This window comes from Drosophila virilis, chromosome 5 (genome assembly GCF_030788295.1).
Source record: "Drosophila virilis strain 15010-1051.87 chromosome 5, Dvir_AGI_RSII-ME, whole genome shotgun sequence".
In the NCBI taxonomy this organism is placed as follows: domain Eukaryota; kingdom Metazoa; phylum Arthropoda; class Insecta; order Diptera; family Drosophilidae; genus Drosophila; species Drosophila virilis.
In genome coordinates this window covers 612589-630801 of record NC_091547.1, presented here as the reverse complement: position 1 = coordinate 630801, position 18213 = coordinate 612589, and the positions used below count along the sequence as shown (strand labels likewise).

At 52.0% G+C, this 18213-nt stretch overlaps 1 protein-coding gene across 1 annotated transcript; it reads right to left on the bottom strand.

The window, feature by feature from the left end:
• Positions 1-688: 688 nt before the first annotated feature.
• On the bottom strand, positions 689-18173 carry LOC6635969 (midasin). Its single transcript, XM_002059297.4, has 13 exons — positions 17951-18173; positions 17671-17888; positions 16618-17614; positions 16382-16545; positions 11121-16320; positions 10901-11060; positions 9005-10836; positions 2698-8940; positions 2511-2637; positions 1981-2446; positions 1811-1916; positions 1071-1754; positions 689-1007 (listed from the first exon to the last, which is right to left on the bottom strand). Exons 1-13 carry the CDS (start codon positions 18065-18067, stop codon positions 831-833), a joined length of 16491 nt encoding a protein of 5496 aa, XP_002059333.1. The 5' UTR covers positions 18068-18173; the 3' UTR covers positions 689-830.
• Positions 18174-18213: the final 40 nt, after the last annotated feature.

Sequence of the window (18213 nt, the reverse complement as noted above, 5' to 3'; positions counted from 1 at the left end):
TTTGGCCCCTATCAGGCTTTATTTGGCCGAGATATAGCCATTTAAAGTTTTCGGGGTAGTTATGTCGTTTTGAAGCGACATAGCTTCGCCGATCTAAAAAAATCATGGAGATATGACGTTTCAAAGCGACATAACTTCGCCGTCGATCTTGGCGGATTCTACGGACCTCCCCGAGTAGCCCCTCCCTTTTTGGCCCCTATCGGGCTTTATTCGGCCGAGATATAGCCATTTAAAGTTTTCGGGGTAGTTATGTCGTTTTGAAGCGACATAGCTCCGCCGATCTAAGAAAATCTTGGAGATATGACGTTTTAAAGCGACATAACTTCGCCGTTTTTCCAAAAAATTCGTGTGGTTGTGTGACATAAAAGTAACGCAAAGCATTGCATACTTTCGAGCTATTCACATAAAAAAAAAAGGAGAACGACATAATCTCGCTATGATCAGCGGCGGAGTTATGTCGTTTTGAAGCGACATAGCTCCGCCGATCTAAAAAAATCATGGAGATATGACGTTTCAAAGCGACATAACTTCGCCGTTGATCTTGGCGGTTTCTATGGACCTCCCCGAGTAGCCCATCACTTTTTGACCGTAATCGGGCTTTATTTGGCCGAGATATGACCATTTAACGTTTTTCCAAAAAATTCGTCAGTCTGATCTACTTAACGATTAAAGAAAAAATTTAATTCAGTTAAACTAAATAATATAAAGGTTCATTATTTTCAAAGGTTTACAAAAATAATAAAAAAATGTTCACTCCTGTGCACTTAACAAGTAGGTCAAAAATAGCATATAGGTTCGTCCGATACATCTACTATATACAAATTAAACAACTATTCACTATTGACTAATTCGAACCACTGTCTCATGGCTTCGCTGAGCACCAGAGGCAACTGATTTAGGTCGCGTACTATCACATAATATGGAAAAGGAAAACTATCCAAATATGAATTGATTTTGACCGAACCATCAGCATTCACCTCCACGTGTTGTATGTCCAGTATCGAATTCTGCGAGCACAAAGGATGACAATTAGAAAAATATTATTGTTCTATATATAATCAGAAGCTGACCTTGTTTTCGGGATTATCGATGATAATGTATACAAGAAATATACGCTGCAGTCGTGCCAGCTTGATGGCATTCTTGACTTTCTGATTTCCCTCACTGAATATATTCCGTCCATCGCTCAATATAAGCAGCAGATTCTCAAACAGGCCATTGTCACCGCCCAGACCGCTCTCCTCGTTGTTCACGGTGCGTATAAAGTCCAGCAGGCCCGCAATTTTGGTTTTATCCTGGGCAAAATTAAGTGCGCTAACCAAACGCGGTCCGTCAAACTGTTCCGTATGATTGAGGATAATTTTCGGCGCTTCGCCGAAGGAAACAATGCTCAGGCGACCACTTTCCAGCAGCGTTAACGCCTGCGACACCAAGGAGATGGCCTCCAGTGTCAGCGTCTTGGAATTGTTATGATGCATCGACTTGGAATCGTCGATGGCTATGGTTATTTTATAATCACGCTGTGCCGGCTTTGTGCGACGTAGCCAGATCTTGTCCTTGCGGAATTGTGATGCTATATACGGAATAATCTTCTTCATATTGATGCGGCGACCCGTGCGATAGTCACCCTTAAGCCGTGAGCACTTTGTGGGTTCCAAGATGAGACGCAACTGTTCGCACAGTTCGCGTGCATTTTGTGTCATGCGATTCGATATGCTGGACCAGGTCTCATAATCCTCATGCTGTGACAGGATCTGTTCGTAATTCAAGAGATTAGTAATCGACTTTTAAGTCTCTGAATCCTACTTACGGCATTTGCGCTGGTCAATTGTTGCTGATACATTTGCCGTAACTCAATTTGCTCGGCTGTTCTCAGCTCCTGGGCCAGTGTGCTTTTGTCCAGCAGTAGCTCCGTGCTATAAATAGTTGACAATTGAATAATAATAACATAACTATCGGGTATTTATAGTCGTTCATTACTTGCTGTGCGCTGTGGTCTCAGCGCTGCGCGGCACTGTCATTGTGGGCACCACTTCGCCCTCGATTTCCATTTGCTCGGCCGTTTCCAGGCGTTCCTTTGCCTGTTCCGTTTTTGAGGGCTTGTCGGAGTTTTGATCCGTTCTCTCAGAGCTTAGCTGCTCCAATTGTGCATCCTCCTCCTCGGGCGCTGTAGTTGTTTCCTCATCTGCCATTAGCTCATCTGCGTTTTCGGCATCTTCATCCACTTTGGGCTCTTCGTCCTCTTGGTGTTTGATTTGCTTGGATTGCTCCTCTGTGGCATTGTCCAGGGTGGTTTTATCGCTATTCTTTGGCTCCTTGACATGCTGATATTCTTCCGCCTCGACATGCTCATCCGGTTGATCCTGTTTCTCGCCTTCATTTTGCTTGGATTCCTTCATTTGATTAATTGTCTTCAGCTGCTTCAATTTGTTTTGCTCAGCTTCGCCTGGATGACAAAACGGAATTGAAGTTTAGTCTAGAGGTTTGGAAAGTACTTGACGAGTAGCTACCTAGCGTGCGCTCCTCATTGGTGCGTCCTTGTTTGCGTTTTTCCTGTGTCTGTTTTTCATTCTTACGCTCTTCGTGGGAGACCGTTTCCTTGGTCTCGGCTATGCCCTGATGGCCGCCGTCGTTCGTCTGGAATATAAGAAAAGGAAGTCTTAGATTTATATTAAATTGAAGAATTGTAAGACTCACATCATTTTCGGCCTGTCCCACGCCATCTTTTTCTTCGCCTGTCTCCTGCTCATCCATCTTCTGGTCCTGCTTGATATTTTTATCCTGTTGCTCTTGCTGCAGCTGATCCGCTGAGCTGTTCTGTTCCGTGTCGGGCACAGACTGTACATTATCTTCCGTGCTGGACTTGTCCTTGGATTGTGTGTGCTGTTCGGGTTTCTCTTCGCGCGCTTCTGGCTCAGCGGGTGTTTCCTCTGGCTGTTCCTCTTCCTTATCCAAATCACCACGCGTTTGGGTTTCCAGTTCGGTATTTTCCTTCTCTTCCTCAGCCACCGCGTCCTGGTATTCTTCACCTGGCGCCTTATGGGTTTGCTCTTGTTCTGTACTCTCCTCTTCCGCGTCGGAGTCGCTGTCATGCGACATGGGCTGCTCCTCCTTGGCCTGCTCTTCCTCTGGCTCATCGGCTGCCTGCATGTTTTCCTTCATGGCGTCTATGTCGAAGGGATTCTCATCATTCGCCTCATCGGCTTCATTGTCCTGACCCTCGTCCACGTTGTTCATATCACCCAAATCCATTTCCTCAGGCTCGGGCGGCTCTTCCAGCTCATTGTGCATTGCATTCGTTTGTTCCTCATCGAGCTCTGGTTCCTTCATGTCATCAATATCCCTGGCCTGCTCCTTGCGCTTATCCTCGCCACTTGGCTCATTTGTCGCATCCAGGCCATCTTTCTCGTGCTCATCCTTGCCATCCTCCTTGGCAGCCTCGTTCTTAGTATCTAGATCGTTGTGCTCATCCTTTTCATCCTTGCTGCCCTTGCCCTGATCCTCTTCATTCAAATCGGGCTGCTCCTCTTCTTCGTGCTGTTTCTCCTGATCATCGCCCCAGATCTGGTCATCTAGCTTTTCGGCACCCTGCTCTGTTTCGCCCATTTCCTTGTTGAGCTCATCTTCATTTTCAGATTCGCCACTGTCATCCTCCTCGTTCTCTGGTTTCTCCACGTCCTGCATTTTAGCATCGAAGTCGTCGCTCATTTCGATGCCCTTTTCTTCTTTGCAGTCGGGCTCCTCTTTGTCGCCCTCATCCTTCCGATCCTCTGGCCGTTTGGCATCATCCAACTGATCCTCGGATTCGATTTTATCCGATGCATCGTTCTCGCCGGTTCCATCTTCCAGCCCGAAACCCTCACCGTTCTTTGAATCCTGCTTGGACTGACCCTCCTCATCCTGCATCAGATCTGGCGGCACACAGAAACCTTTGCTGCCAATCTCCACGAAAGCGGTTAGCATAATAGACAACATCTTGGCGGAGACCTTGTGCGTGCCCAGCTGCTGTAGCAGCATGTAGTCCGCCAGCAACTGATACTGCTGCAGCACGGGCACCAGGGCTACCGCCCGGCGCAGGCACAGCAACTTACCCTGGCTGGGCTGGGCGTGCTTGAGCAAGAGGAGCACATTGGACAGCTTGCTGAGGGTGCGCGGCATTCCCAAAAGTTGCCAGTCCGCATTTAGCTGACCAGTCAAATGCTTTTTTAGATGCTGCTCCTTGAGTGCCTCCTCCTGGTCATCATCCGCTGGCGCTGGCTGGTTTTTGTGCTCCTTGTAGATCTTCTGCAGCGCCAGCAGTACGCCATGTGCTATGTTCGAAATCTCCGCATCTACATTGCTTAGCTCAACGGGATCCGCCGTGGCATCGGCATCTGTGGGTTGGCTGTGCTCCAGCTGCTCGAGCAGCGCCAGCAGCGGCTGTGCCAGTGGCAGATGCTCAGCATGTCCAGCGTCTAGCTGATCCAGCGCCTGTTTAATGTGGTCCACAATCTTATGATAGCTGCGCTGATAGTGCAGCAGTTTGTTGCTGTCCAAAAACTCTGTGGGAGCACGCTCCAGCTCTAGGAGGAGTGCTTGGCTGCTGCGCAGAATTAGGCTGCACAGGTCTAGCAGCAGCTCGATCTGAGGCAGCGACTGGCTTTTGAGCAGCACGCTATGCTCGCCGAGCTGCTGAAGCGGCGCACAGTTGAGCAGCAGCTGCCACTGCTGGACCACATACTGGATCTGGCAGAGCTTATGCTTTAACTGCACACACTCATCTGCATTGCGTGCAAAACTCAGCTGCTCTACGGCTGCCTCCTTAGGCAGGACAATGTCCGCGGCTTGCTGCAGCTGCTGCAGTGCCTGGCGCAGCTGGTGCAGCTGTCTGGTCGCGCTGGACAGCTGCTCGCGCTGCTGCTGCACTTGGAGGAAGAGATCGACGGCAAACCCCTTGATGCGCTCTATATTGGGCGGTCCCAGCTCGGAGAGGGGCGTCAGCATGATGTTCTGCAGCAGCTTCAACTTGAACACGCTCTTCATGTAGTACATGTCCACCTGCTGGTTAAGCGGCCGCCAGCTGCCATGGAGCTGCGGCAGCATGGCCTTGATGCAATACGGCGGCAGCTGGAAGTTCTCGAATTCCGTGCGCAGCGACAGCTCCATAAGCCCGGATCTGTAGCTGAGGCCGAGCCGTGCGAGCATCTTGAAGAGATCGGTCAAAGCTTTGCGCTTCTGCTGCAATATTTGCTTGGCCTGTAGCTTCTGTTGTGGTCGCTCCTTGCTGCGATCCACGTTGAGATTGCGCAGATGCTCGCAACGCTGCAGCTGCGCATCCACCTGGTCGTCAAGCTCAGCCAGCAGCGTGCCGTAGCACGTCTGCTCGACCGTCTGGCGCACAATTTTGCGTGCAGTGCCAAAGTGTTTGCCCAGCTGTTGAAGCAGTGGTAGCTCATCAGTGGCCAGATCCTTTAGCTGGAACTTGGCGCGCAGCTGCTGCGGCGCCACAAAATGTTGGCTGTCCAGGAGATATTGATTTGCCATATTCCGTTTATCCATGCTGTAGTCCTTGACGGTGGCATCTTTGGGCTGGAACACCTCGCTGATCTTCTGCTCCAGCAGCAAGCGGTACTCCTTGAGAAACTTGTTCAGATTGCGATGCACGCTGGCCACATTGTTGCGCATGCTAAAGTAGCTCAGATCCTTGTTGTAGCTCTGGATCTTGACAAACTCGCGCAGCTTCTTCTCAATGGGTGCACGCCGTGCCCGGATCGTGTCCGCCACTTCCGGGGCAAACTGTGTAAAGTACAGCTGCAGATTGTGCAGCGCTGCGATGAGCGGCTGCAGCAGCGGCTGATGCCGCTTACCGGCACGCTCCACATGATGCAAATACATCTCGAAGCCATGCAGCAGCTGGAGGCGCACATGGAAGTCACCAAAGCAGGCGGCCTCCACGAACTGGCGCAGCGTGCGTATTAGGTCGGGCAGCTGCTCGGCCTCGGCCTCGGCCTCGGTCTGGAGCAGATTGTAGATGAAGAACCAGTAGCGATATGCCTGGAGCTCCACCAGCTGACCGGTTTGATTGAGGCAATTGCGCCAATGCTGCAGCTCCAGCTTGGTCCAGCGTTGCACAAACTCCGCCACCTCGATCTCCTCGGCGACCAGATTGTTATTCTTGTGCGCCACCTCGTTCCACAGGGCCAGCTTCTGGCGCAGCAGCTGGAAGCCCGTGTTAAAGCGCACCACGCTCGCATTGGCGGGCAGCCGCCGTATCCTCGCGATGACCAGCTTGATGTCCGCCAGGCCAGCATGCTCCGGATAGAGCTCCAGCTGGGCCAGCACCCGCTGCTCTATGCGCTCGAGCACCTTCAGGCAGCCACTGACCTCGGCTATATTGGAGTCCTTGTAGTAGTCATAGCCTTGGCTGCTGCTCGACTGCAGCTGCTCCAGTTCCAGATCCTTGAGCTGTCGCTGCTGCAGCGCGAGGGCAAAGCTTAAGGCATTGTACACGCTCTCGTCCAGCGTGACGCCCAGCGCCGTCTTGTAGTGCCCATGCAGCTGCACAAATACCTGCAGGCGCGTTTGGTACGGCTGGATTAGCTGCAGTTGGTGCTGTTGCGGCGTCCGCTGCTCCGGCTGCTCCTTGTAGTTGACAGTTGTGTGTGTGCTCATTACGTCTATGAAATTGCGTGCGAGGAATACGTAATCCTGTTCGTTGACAATTTGCGCCAACTTGGCCTTGGTGTGCGCCTTCTTGTCCAGCTTGAGCACCTGCTCCAGCGTTGGCTTGTCCACAAACTCGGCAAAGTCCTCGTCCAGATGTGTGGGAAAGTTCTGCTCAATCTCTTGCAGTTCGACAAGCTCCTCATCCTCGATGCCGCCCAAGGTTTTCGTCTTGTACAGACTCTCCTCCTCGGCGCGCTGCTCCTTGCGACGCTGTTCCTCCTGCTGCCAGGTCCGATTGCAAATGTTCAACGCATCATCGTAGGCCGCGAAAATGGTCTCATCAATGCTCGACGCGATGCCGATAAAGTTGCGCAGCTCGCTCAGCTTCGCCTTGAGCAAGCGGAAGTATTCGTGTTCGCTGTGCGGCAGCTTGGCCAGCAGTCCGTAGACATGGCTATTTCTGATAGCCAGCGGCCGCTGTGCTGGGAACTGCACCATCTGTGCGATGGTCCGCTCCAGCTTGAGCGCCTCCTTGGCGCTGCCCGCCAGCAGCAGCCGGCTAAAGAGCTGCTTCAGCTGCTCCAGGCCGAAGCGCATCTGATTCACGGCACACTTGATGGGCTGCACAAAATCTTGGTAGTAGGCCGCATAACGCGCCAGCGTATGATGCACGAAGCGCTGGGCATTGGCCAGCCACAGCTCCAGCTTGTTGAGCAGCTCCGCGCCGAGGCGCAGCTGCGTCTCACTGGCCGCCTGGGCGCCCGCAAAGTGCGCCCAACTCTCCCGAATATTTACAATCAGCTTGTGCAGCGCCAGGCAGTCGCCATTGGACTTTAAGAAGTGCACCAAATCCTGTACCAGGCCGGCGTACAGACACTGCGCCGGCCGCAGCGCCAGCTTCTGATTAAGATGTTGCTGTTGCTGCAGCGCCGCGTGCAGACGGTGCTGCAGCTGGTCATAGATTTGCTGGCCAAAGTGCTTATAGCTCATGATGATCCGCATGAAATTGTAGACAGCGCTCAGATGCTGCAGACACTCAATATCCTCGGCCACATAGAGGTTCTTGAGGCGATTCTTCTCCACGGGATCGATCAGAGGCGTATGTGTCAGCACGCACAGCTCCAGAACGCCGATAAGCGTGTTTCCCAGCGCCGTATTAAAGCAGCTGTCCAAATATGGCTGCTGTTCCGGCAGCAACAACTGCTGCAGCACCTCCTGCAGTTCCTGCTTGCATTTGTCAAAGCCTGCATCCGTTTGGGGTAACTGCTGCTGTACATGCTGCAAATATTCCAATTCCCTGAGCAGCTGTCTGGCGCTCGCTGCCACCAGCTGCAGATTGTTGTGCTCTGGACTGTGACGGCGAGTCAGCAGCTGCGCATTTTGCCAGAGCAATTGACGCGTCTGCTGCAGCGCCTGACGCCAAGGCTGCAGCTCACTGAGAGGCACCGCCAGGAGTTGTCCATTGGGCTGGCAGAGCAGCGCCAGTAGTGCATTGGTTAATGGTGCACCCTGATAGCTATAGCGGCACAAAAGCTCCGGCTCGCCTGGCAGCTGGGCACAGTCGAAGCGCGTGGCCAGATTCTCCAGCTGATAGCACTGCAGCGCCTGGCGATATTGGCGCTGATAGCTGCGCAGCGCCTTGTAGCTGCCACCCAATTGCTGCAGCAGCGCCTCAAGCTCTGCGGGGTTGTGCAGCTTCTCCAGCTCCAAGGACAGCTCATGCCAGGCTAGCATTATGTTGCCGTGCGTGGCACTATCCAGCGTGTTTAGGCACTGCCAGAGATGTCCGTTCAGCGTGAGTAGCTGCTCGCTGTAGAGCTGATTCACTTGCTCATTGTAATCTCTATGCAGAGTCCTGCTTAGCGCACGCTCCATGAAGTAGTCACGCAGCGCGGGCAACAGCAACTGATATGTCTTGAGCTGAGGCGCATTTAAATCAATTACATGCTCATCGTCTGCCTCTTCCTGGCCAGCTGCTAGCTGCTCTCTAACCTGCGCCAGATCCAGTTCCAGCGCTGCTGCGACCTCCCCCTGCTGCAGCTGATCCTTAAGCAGCGTCTGCAGACGCAGCAAGACCGCCTGCAAATCTCCATTGACTCTCGCAGCAACTGGCAGCTCGAACTGCTTCAGACTGCAGTTGGGCGTGTGTGTACGCAAAAAGGCGCGCCATTTGTGCGCCTCATCCGATTGCAGGGCCAGCCATTTGTGCAGCCACAATTTGCTATCCATGTTGCCATATTGTGGCACCACATTCAGCAGCTGCTGCAACTGCGCCGCTTTCTCATGCAGGGTTATCTGTAAAAGGAAATATATTTGTATAGCTAAATATATATATATTAAGTAGTTTGTTCTGACTGACCTGCTGCTCCAGATAATAAGGCTGAAATTGTGTAAATTGCTTGGCATACATCTTGCAGGAGACGTTTATGGGTCGCTTGGTCTGCTGCACATAGGAGCTTAACTGCGCCAGGCTCCCGCGCAGTTCATCATGGACATCGAGGAGGTCAGGCCATGCCTCCACTAAGGCAGAGATTAGATGCTTCTCCACCCACTTGAAGTGCAGCACGAGTTTGTGCATCAACGGAGCATGCAGCTCGTTATTTTGCAGCAATTGCTGCTGTGCCGTGTCCAGCAAACGATTAAACCAGCTCAGTTTGGTCAGAAACTGAGCGTATTGTGGCAGCTCGAACCTAGCAAGGCCCAGATTCTGCTGCAACGCCAGCTGTAGGCTGGACAGAAAGCCAGAGAGATGTGAGAGAAAATCATTGCTATACTTGTCCGTTATCTTCTGCTCCAGCAGGGCCTGTGAGTATTGCAGCGCATCCAGGTGCTTCAGTTGGGTAACAGCTCGCTTGGGTATCTTGACCAGCAGCAGCTGGGCCAACAAGGCAGCACTCAGTGCCAAGGCGGCTTCTGGCCCGGCATCGTTTGGCTCCAGCTGTGTGGCATAGTCACGCAGGCGTGGAAAGAGTTTCCTATGCCAGGGCAATTCGGTAAGACTGCTTCGGAATTGCTTGCCCTGCTGCAGCAAGCAGGCATGTAAGCAAGCTGAGAGCTCCAGCAATTCGGGTTGATCCCGGAGGCACTGCTGCATATAAAGATGCCGCATTTGTAGGTCATCGAAGGCGCACACCTCGTACAGCATGTGTACAAAAAAGCATCTCAGTTTTTGCAGCTTCAGCTGACTCAGGTCAACCGCATCCATGGCCTGAAATAGCGACACGAGGTGTGCCTTGGGCACCTCCTGCTGCTCATTGGGCGCCTGCAGCAGCAGCTTCAAGGCGGCCGCTTGCAGTTTTATAAGCGCCAGTTCATCCAATTCATTTGTGTGCAATATAATATCGCTGAGATAATCCAACTGCTGCACTGCATCCTCCTCGAAGGTGTCTGTCTGAGCCAGCACCACTTCGCGCAGCTTGTTCTGATAGTAAGACAGACCGTAGCCCATCAAATCCATGCTGGCCGCATACACATACACCTCCATGGCGGCCACATAAATGGCACGGCGCAGCTCGTAGCCAATGCGTTTGTAGGCGGCGCTCAGGAACGCAAACTGTGTCAGATGCGATATAGTATATGGGTTAAATTCGGTCAGCTGAACGATGCCGCGATGTATGGCCAGCATGCAGTCAATGGCGGCCAGCTGATGCACGCCCTGGCCATGGACAATGGCGCGCATATCGTCCATGCTATAGGCATCCTTGGACGGGCATAGCGACAGCTCTACGCAGCGATTGCGCATGGCGCGCGAGAGCTCGCCGTTCTTGGGATCCACGGTGAGAAAGGCGCGAAAATTAGGCGCTTTGCGTACCACCTCAGCGCTATCCTGGCCGCTGATGCCTTTCTCCGCAATCAACAGGCTACCATTGGGCTCGAACACGGGATTCAGACGATCCAGCACAGCCGATGAACACAGATTCACGTGCTCCAGCAATATGTATTGGCCGCACTTTAACGATGTAACAATACGCGAATCCACCCACTCGAAGGAGCCGCCCGTGTTGAGTGAATCAGCCGATTTGATGTAGGCCTGAAGCAGCGTTAGCTGCGATTTGTACTGCGGCAGCTGCTCGAAGAGCGAAACGCGACATTTCTGTGGCGTCTGCGCCAGCTTGGCAATGATCTGTTCCAAAGCAGCCACGCGCTGCTCAAACTGCTGCAGCTCCTCGGCAACGCTGTGCTGTGTTGTTGCTGAAAAAGAAAAGATAAACGTTTGTTAAGAAAGGAAATAGAAGAGAGAACTGGACATGCTCACCTGTGCTCACTTTAACCAGCTGATTGTACTTGCTCCACACGGCCCATAGTTGTTGGACAAAAGTGTGTTCCTTCTGCTGAAGGAAAGCCCTTTGAGACACGTTAAATATCAACACCTGCACATCTTTGTATATGTCCTCCAGATGACGATTGAGATCGACCTGAAAAGGAGAAGAGATTCATGAAAATGTGCAGAGAATTAGAATCGCAACTAATCCCACCTGTTGAAAACTGCCCGTAACGGAATCATCAATGTTGTCCGAGTTACAAACGCGATTCGAGAGCACGCAGAGCGCATCGATTAGCTTGGTTTTGCCACTGTCTGTGGCGCCGCACAGCAGCAGCGGCTTCTCCATGTGCACCGTTTCCACAATTTGCTTGAGCAGCTGTCGCTGGGTGCCCAGCAGCAGCGGCGCCTGCTCCTGGCTTTGAGCCGGAGCGCCCAGCGGCAATTGCGAGCGCTGGAGCACCACATCGTTGAGATAGACCTTCTCAGTGGTCCAGTAGAGCGCCACATCCTCGGCAATGACATTCAGCTGCTCCGCATTGCAGTTGAAAATGCTGCCGAAGGCATCGCGTATGTAGAGCTTGTCCTGGTCGCACCGCATGCGCTGATAGTAGACCAACTGCATGCGCTCGTAGAGCGTGAGCAGAAAGCCCTGGAAGGCCACCTGGAAACTAGTAGCTGGCCTCAGCATCAGGTAGCCCGTTTCCGGATTGTGCAGCAGATCACACCAGCGCAAGATATCGCGCAAATTAAACTCGTAGGGCCCGCCCTTGTAGCCAAACTCCATCCTGGCCACACCGCGATCGAGTAGCTCCGAAAAGCGCACTAGGCGGGCGGCCAAATCAAACTCGATTTCGTCAGCGGCGGCGGCCGATCCACTGTGCAGCTCAAACAGATTGCCCTTGGGCAGCTGTGCCGCCTGCAGCAGCTCAGCAAAGTATTGCTTTAGATGCTCAAAGTAGGCGGCATACTTGACATTTACTACATGCAGCAGATCCTCGGTGCTCAGCTTGCGCAAGTAGACCTTGTTGAATCTATTAAGGAAGGATTGCGGCAAGCCTTTGCGTCCGCCGCCCTGCTTCAATGGATTCTGGCAAGCAAAGATGCGAGTGGTGTTCGTCAGCTGGAAGCTCTTGTTCAGCTCCGGTATGTAGACCTCGCCACGATGGTCCAGCACCGCATTGAGACCCTCCAGCACAGATTGCGGCGCCAGGTTCAGTTCATCCAGCAATATCCAAGTGTTTGGCGCCTTGAGCGCGGCCAACAGAGGGCCATCGCGCCACACAAAGCTGCCCAGTTGGCTCTGAGCCTCGACACGGTCGAGAATATTGTCCTCGGCGGGCAGATCGGTGCCAAAGAGATCAGCCAGATCCGTGTGCTCGCACAGATTAATGCGCACTATGTGATAGCCAATAGCATGCGCTATGCTCTCCACAATGGAGGTCTTGCCCACGCCAGGTGGTCCCTCCAGCAGCACTGGCTTCTGTAGCGACAAGGCTGAGAGCAATCGAAACAAATTCTGCTTGGTGGTGGGCGCATCAAACAGGAAATCCGCATTGGGAGGCATTAAGCGCTCCGGATTAACCGCTATGAAAAACGGACGTATGCCAAAGCGCTGCTCATCCAGCTGCACCTGTTGGCCACGCTTCTGGGCCAACTCTGAGAGATCAAAGAGCTCGCCGAGAATGCTAGCTGCTTGCTGGATGGCATACTCTATGATCCTGGCCTTGAGCGTCTCGATCTGTGTCTGCGATTCTTGCGGCAGCATTTCCAGTGCATCGAGAAAAATGGTCTCCAAGCCAAAAATGGCCTGCTCCGCGAAGGTCAAGTGCGAATTGCTGACCATATAGTTGGCCCAGGCGAGTATGTCGCGCACGGAGAACTTGAACTTCTCATTGGAGTCGCGTATGAAGAGCACAATCTCCACCAGATATTTGGCTATTTTATGTGTGTCCTTTAAGCTGCTGGCGCCGCGCTGCATGCAGTTGTGTGCAATCTCTATGAGATCCGGTTTATTGTCCGAGGGCAAACACCATATCTCTGTGAAGCGATTGCGCAAAGCCGGGGATAGTTCCTTCTTGCCGAAATCTCCACCTGGATTCATGGTGGCCAGAAACTGAAAGCCCGACTTGGCTTGCACAACAAATTCGTCGCTGGAATCGGGCTTGTTCTCATCAGCTGCCACTTGCTCCTCCAACACGCCACCTTTTTCGGTCAGCAGCACGCTGCGTTCCGGCTCCAGTATGCAATTCAGTCGCTCCAGCACCGAATCCTCTGCTAGGGATATTTCATCGGCCATAAAATATGAGCCCTCCTGCATGGCATAGATGAGCGGTCCGTCCGCCCATTCGAATAGTTTTTGTGAGTGTTGCGCATTGTGCTGGCCGCGACAGGGTCGTAAACCGCCTAAGAAGTCGGCACCTTCCGTGTGCATATGACAATTGAGAATGCGTAGACGCACCTGAGCAATGCTCGCCAGCAGCTGACAGACTGTGGTCTTGCCACAGCCTGTGGGACCCACCAGCAGCACAGGCTCGTCGAACTGCAGAGCCTTGGCCGTGAGCACCGCCATGCGTGTCATGTTTCGGGTCCAGACAATATCACCGCGCTGCTTAAAGTTGCGTATGGCATCCAGTATGCTCCGGCTGACGGCGGAGGACTCGCGTTGGGTGTTAATATCGAAAAGCAGCTCCAGATCGATGCGTTTCTTGAAGTTGCCATACAAGGTTTGCTCGATTAGCTGCAGCTCCTCGCCGGTGCGCACCTTGGCGGAGAGCACCAGGTAACCCTCCTCAATCAGGTGTTGATTCCAATCGTATTTAGTATCCTGCTGCAGTGCCTTGTCCGCCAGCGTATACCGATTTCCCCAGCGGAAGAGATCGCGCAGCGTAAACACCTGCTTTGAAGTATTCCTGCGATGCTGCTGCAACTGCGTCATGCACTGGACCATCTTACGCGCATAGGAGGCGGGTATAAGGCAGCGTTGCTCCAAGATAATCTCTAGCTCCGCTCGTGGAATATCCGCAAAGTGCAGCTCAATGAATCGATTCTTAAAGGCGCGCGACAGCGTCTTTCGTCCGCCATAAAGACCCGGCGGATTCTGTGTGGCAAAGAGCATGAAATTTGGATGCGCTTTGACCAGCGTCTGCGTCTCGGCTATATACAGCTCACGATTGTCGTCCAGCACACGATTAAGCGCCTCCAGAATGTCCGTAGAGGCCAGGTTCAGTTCATCCAAAATTATCCAATAACCATGACGCATGGCCTGCACCAGGACGCCCTCGCGGAAGCTCAGCTTGCCGCTAAGATCGGCCGCATAGGTGCCAATGTATTCCTGCAGATCCGTGTGCTCGTGATTGTTGATGCGCAGACAGCGATTGCCGCTGCGCCGGGCGACATAGTCAATAAGACTCGTCTTGCCCGCGCTGGTGGGTCCCTGCAGCAAAATGGGCAGCTTGCCAATGGATATGATGCGGGCCAGATCCTGCAGATTCTTCTTAACGCTGTCAGTTAATATGTAATGCTCGCAGGACTGCGGCTCCAGACTGCCGCGCTGTATCCAATAGCCCTCGAATTGCAGATAATGCTCGCCCAGCTGAGGCAGCGACATATTTAGCACAGCCTTGGGATTTTGCAGCAGTGCATCGCGTATGAGCAGCAGCACCAGCTGATGCGATTCCGGATCCAATTGTGTGAGAAAGCTCAAACAGAAGCTTTCGTACAGATTACGCTCAATCGAGCCGCACAAATTCCGGGCGCATATGCGCAGACTGCGGCAGAGTGTGCGCAGCGAGTAGACGGGCCGGTTGCCGAGGCCATCATTAAGCTGCAGCTCGGAGAGACGGCGCAGAGATTTGTATAGTTTCACAATGCTGTGCACCGATTTGCGCTGTATGCCTGTATTGGCCAGGTAATCACCAACCAGCAAACCCAAGTCCGCATCAGTGGTCAGTTCATCGACAAAGAATTCGGTGAAGCGATTGCGTATGCCCACGGGCAAATCCTTCTTGCCAATATCCGTATTGGGATTCATGCATGCAAATATGCGAAAATCGGGATGTCGCTTCACGGGCATAAAATCGCCACGTTCCAGCAGCACCACCGAACCCTCCGGCTCCAATATGGTGGACAGACACTCCAGTGTCTCAGCCGAGGCCAAATTTATTTCATCCAGCAGCACCCAATCTCCATTGCTGATGCTATTGACCAGCGAGCCGGGTATGAAGGCAAACGATATATTTATGCTCTTGTCCAGCTGCATTTGCAGACGCTGCAGCTTCTCGTGCAGCGTTTGCCAGCGTGGCAGCAAAGGATTTGACCTGTGCTCCGGCTTGCTAAACAAGCTATTCGTCACACTCAAGATGGTGCGTATGATGACGCTGTGGCGTCCATTGTTAAAGTGGGTGGCGAAGATGCGCAGAAACTGCAGATTCTTATCGGAATTGAAGGTGTGCCGAAACAGATGCTCAAACTCATAGCGCAGCGGAGCGAGTACATAGTTCAGCTCGACGGGCTTAAAGCCGCCCACTAGATCCGAGACATCTGATTGATTATTCATATTGATGGCCACCAGTTTATGGTCTGTGCGCTCTGCGAGAAACTGCACCGACGACGTTTTGCCCACACCCGTTTCGCCCACCAGCAGCACCGGCTCCGAATGACTGACACAGACCGCAATACGTTCCATTATGCAGCTGGCCAGGCGCGTAAACGAGAAGGTGGCACGCTTCGGTGGTTGCTTAAAGATTGTCTTTGTGGATTGCATTGTTAGTTTTTGTCTCTTCGATCCGCTTTGGCTTTCAGTGTTTGGCTCCTCCTCTGCTTTTATAGTCGGCAGCGTTGCGCGCCCAATCTTAAGGCTTTCTTTGCCAAACTCCACATCGGGTTTGTATTCATTGGCAAAATGTTCACAGCGGGATCTGATGATGCCCAACTTTGCGCCAATGTTCGTAATCAACGTTGTCTTCTCCTTGCTCTGCGGCAGATACGAACAGAAAACATCGACGGCATTTTGGAAGACAAAGTACGCGCACTCGGCGCTGGTCACCGAGAACTGAGCATTTGCGCGTTGGCACAGCTTGATTAGATCCCGTGTGGATACCAGACGACCCGAATTGGGCATGCTGGAGAGTGTCACCTGTTCGAAGGGCAGCGCTACATAATTCTCCTTGGTATCTGCCTTGTCGCTGCTCTCCTGTTGGCGCAAATTATCGGCAGCCGTGTGATTGCCACTGGAGAAGGTTAAGAAGACATCGACAATACGATTGGCAACGGTCGCCAATTTGTCATAATTTGTGCTCACGACCTTGCATAGTTCGTTGCGGGACAGCGGCAATATGTTGATGGTATATAGATATTTCTCCAGCAGAGAGTACAAAGATTTCTGGCTAGAGTTGCTAGACGACTTGTTGGTGCTGTCATAGAGAATTTAGTATAATGGTTAAAAACTCCAAGCTGCAGGGTTGGCCAACTTACCGCACAGTAACAAACAGCTGAAAGCCAGGCTCAATCTTGACGCAATCCCTAAAGCCAGGCACGCTCAGATAGTTGCGCTCCAAGAGGCTGCTCAATATTGTATAGGTATCCTGCGTAGTAGCGTCTAGATCCTCCAATAGCAGCCAGTAGCCATGCATGACAGCCTGTTAATTAATATAATTTAATATAAACAGGACGACTTTGGGGTCAATTAAGACAAGATATATTATGCTTACCTGTGTCAGCACGCCGGGCAACCAAACAAACTCGCCGGGCACATCTGTGCAACGATATTGACCCAATAGCATTTTACTGTCGGTCTGATCACCCAGCTGTATGCGCAAGAAACCATTCCTCTGCGCCAGCCCATCTCCATCTTCCAGCACCATAAGCTCCTCCAGTGGAACCTCGGCAATTTTGCGCTTCTCCCCCGCATTCTTCAGCGGTTTTGGTTTCTTTTTCGGTTTGAGTAATTCATCCTCTTCTTGCGTTTGCCGCAGAGCTTGTTCACGTGTTTTAATCTCCTTTGGCTTGGGGCAAATGCGTCCAGTCTTGCGCGCCAGATACTCTATTAAAGTTGTTTTGCCGCAACCAACGGGACCGGAGAGGCAAATGGGTTTTGCAGCAGCCACGCCCAGTGCTATGCTACGCAGATTTACACTGGTCGAGTCCACTATGACAATGCGATCGTAACACCCATCGTTTTCTCTATAGAATTCCTGATTGTCCTGGTTGAAGATGGGCAGGAGCACACCTTCGATATTGGTTACGGTTTGGTTGGCCTGCGACAGCTTCAGTGTGAGCTGCTGCTCCGGCAGATCTGGTAAATAGGTACATTTGGTGTATGTCGGCAGCGTCTCCTGTTCCTCGAACCGCAGCCGCACTTGGACGGGTACAGACGAGTTCAGCGCATGCAACTGTGTTGTGGTCATATCTGTCAGCAGGGCCAAGATGTGATTGCAGTACAGCTGCGACAACCGACATTCAAGTTGTTTGTGCGTATAGTTTGCCAGAAACTGTGACCAGTCCCAGAGCTCCCGATAGTAGACTGCGTCACTTTTCAACAGGTGGTAGCAGCACTTCACGATCTCCAAATCCAATTCCTGATCTTTCGATTCCTTCGAACCATTTGTAATTGTCTTTTTGGTCTTTTTACTGGGTATCTGCATGCTTTCATTGCTCTGAGTCTCCTCGAATGGCGCTGGTTTATTACGAAAGTAGCTCTTAGCAAATCTGGGTGTGGCATAAAAGACTGTTATGCTGGTTTAGCTTATTGGGCAGCAACTCACCTTTTTGCGACAACTGAAATCTGCAACAACCTGGACAAAGCAATGCATTCCAATTTGTATTGTTGGGCCTGAGTGGCTGCATCACAGCGCAGCGAATTGGTCAGCAGGAGCAGCAGGTGCTCCTCAAAGCTCAAGGCTAGGGGCAGGGTGTACCCAGGCAGCGTAAGTTGCTGGCTTAGACTGTTAAGCAATCGGTCCACATCTTTCTCCACGTAGAGCTTTCATAAATTGAAATGATATTAAGGGATTTTCTTATTGCTTGAAATTTTGATCAACTCACTTTCTTCTTGAGAAACTTCTGCAAATTTAATATAAACACATCGTCCTGGGGCTCACTGGCGGTTAGCTGCAAGAGCTTTTGTACACCACGACGCAGCTTGTTAATATTCACGTCCATAACTACGTCTTGGCTTGCATTAACACTTTGTTTTAAAGCACAATATCTAAGCTGACTTATTAACAATGCGAAACTTTAAAACACGTGCAATGCAATGCCCGGTTGAAGTGTGACCGCAGCCGTCGAAAATACTAAATATACAATAA

What these genes read in the sequence shown, in the direction of transcription:
- LOC6635969 (XM_002059297.4), bottom strand. Translation starts at nt 18,067, where the DNA reads ATGGACGTGAATATTAACAAGCTGCGTCGTGGTGTACAAAAGCTCTTG. An exon ending in AGAAGTTTCTCAAGAAGAAA is followed by an intron (nt 17,889 to 17,950) that starts GTGAGTTGATCA and finishes AATTTATGAAAG; the next exon opens with CTCTACGTGGAGAAAGATGT. An exon ending in GAGACCACAGCGCACAGCAA is followed by an intron (nt 1,917 to 1,980) that starts GTAATGAACGAC and finishes AACTATTTATAG; the next exon opens with CACGGAGCTACTGCTGGACA.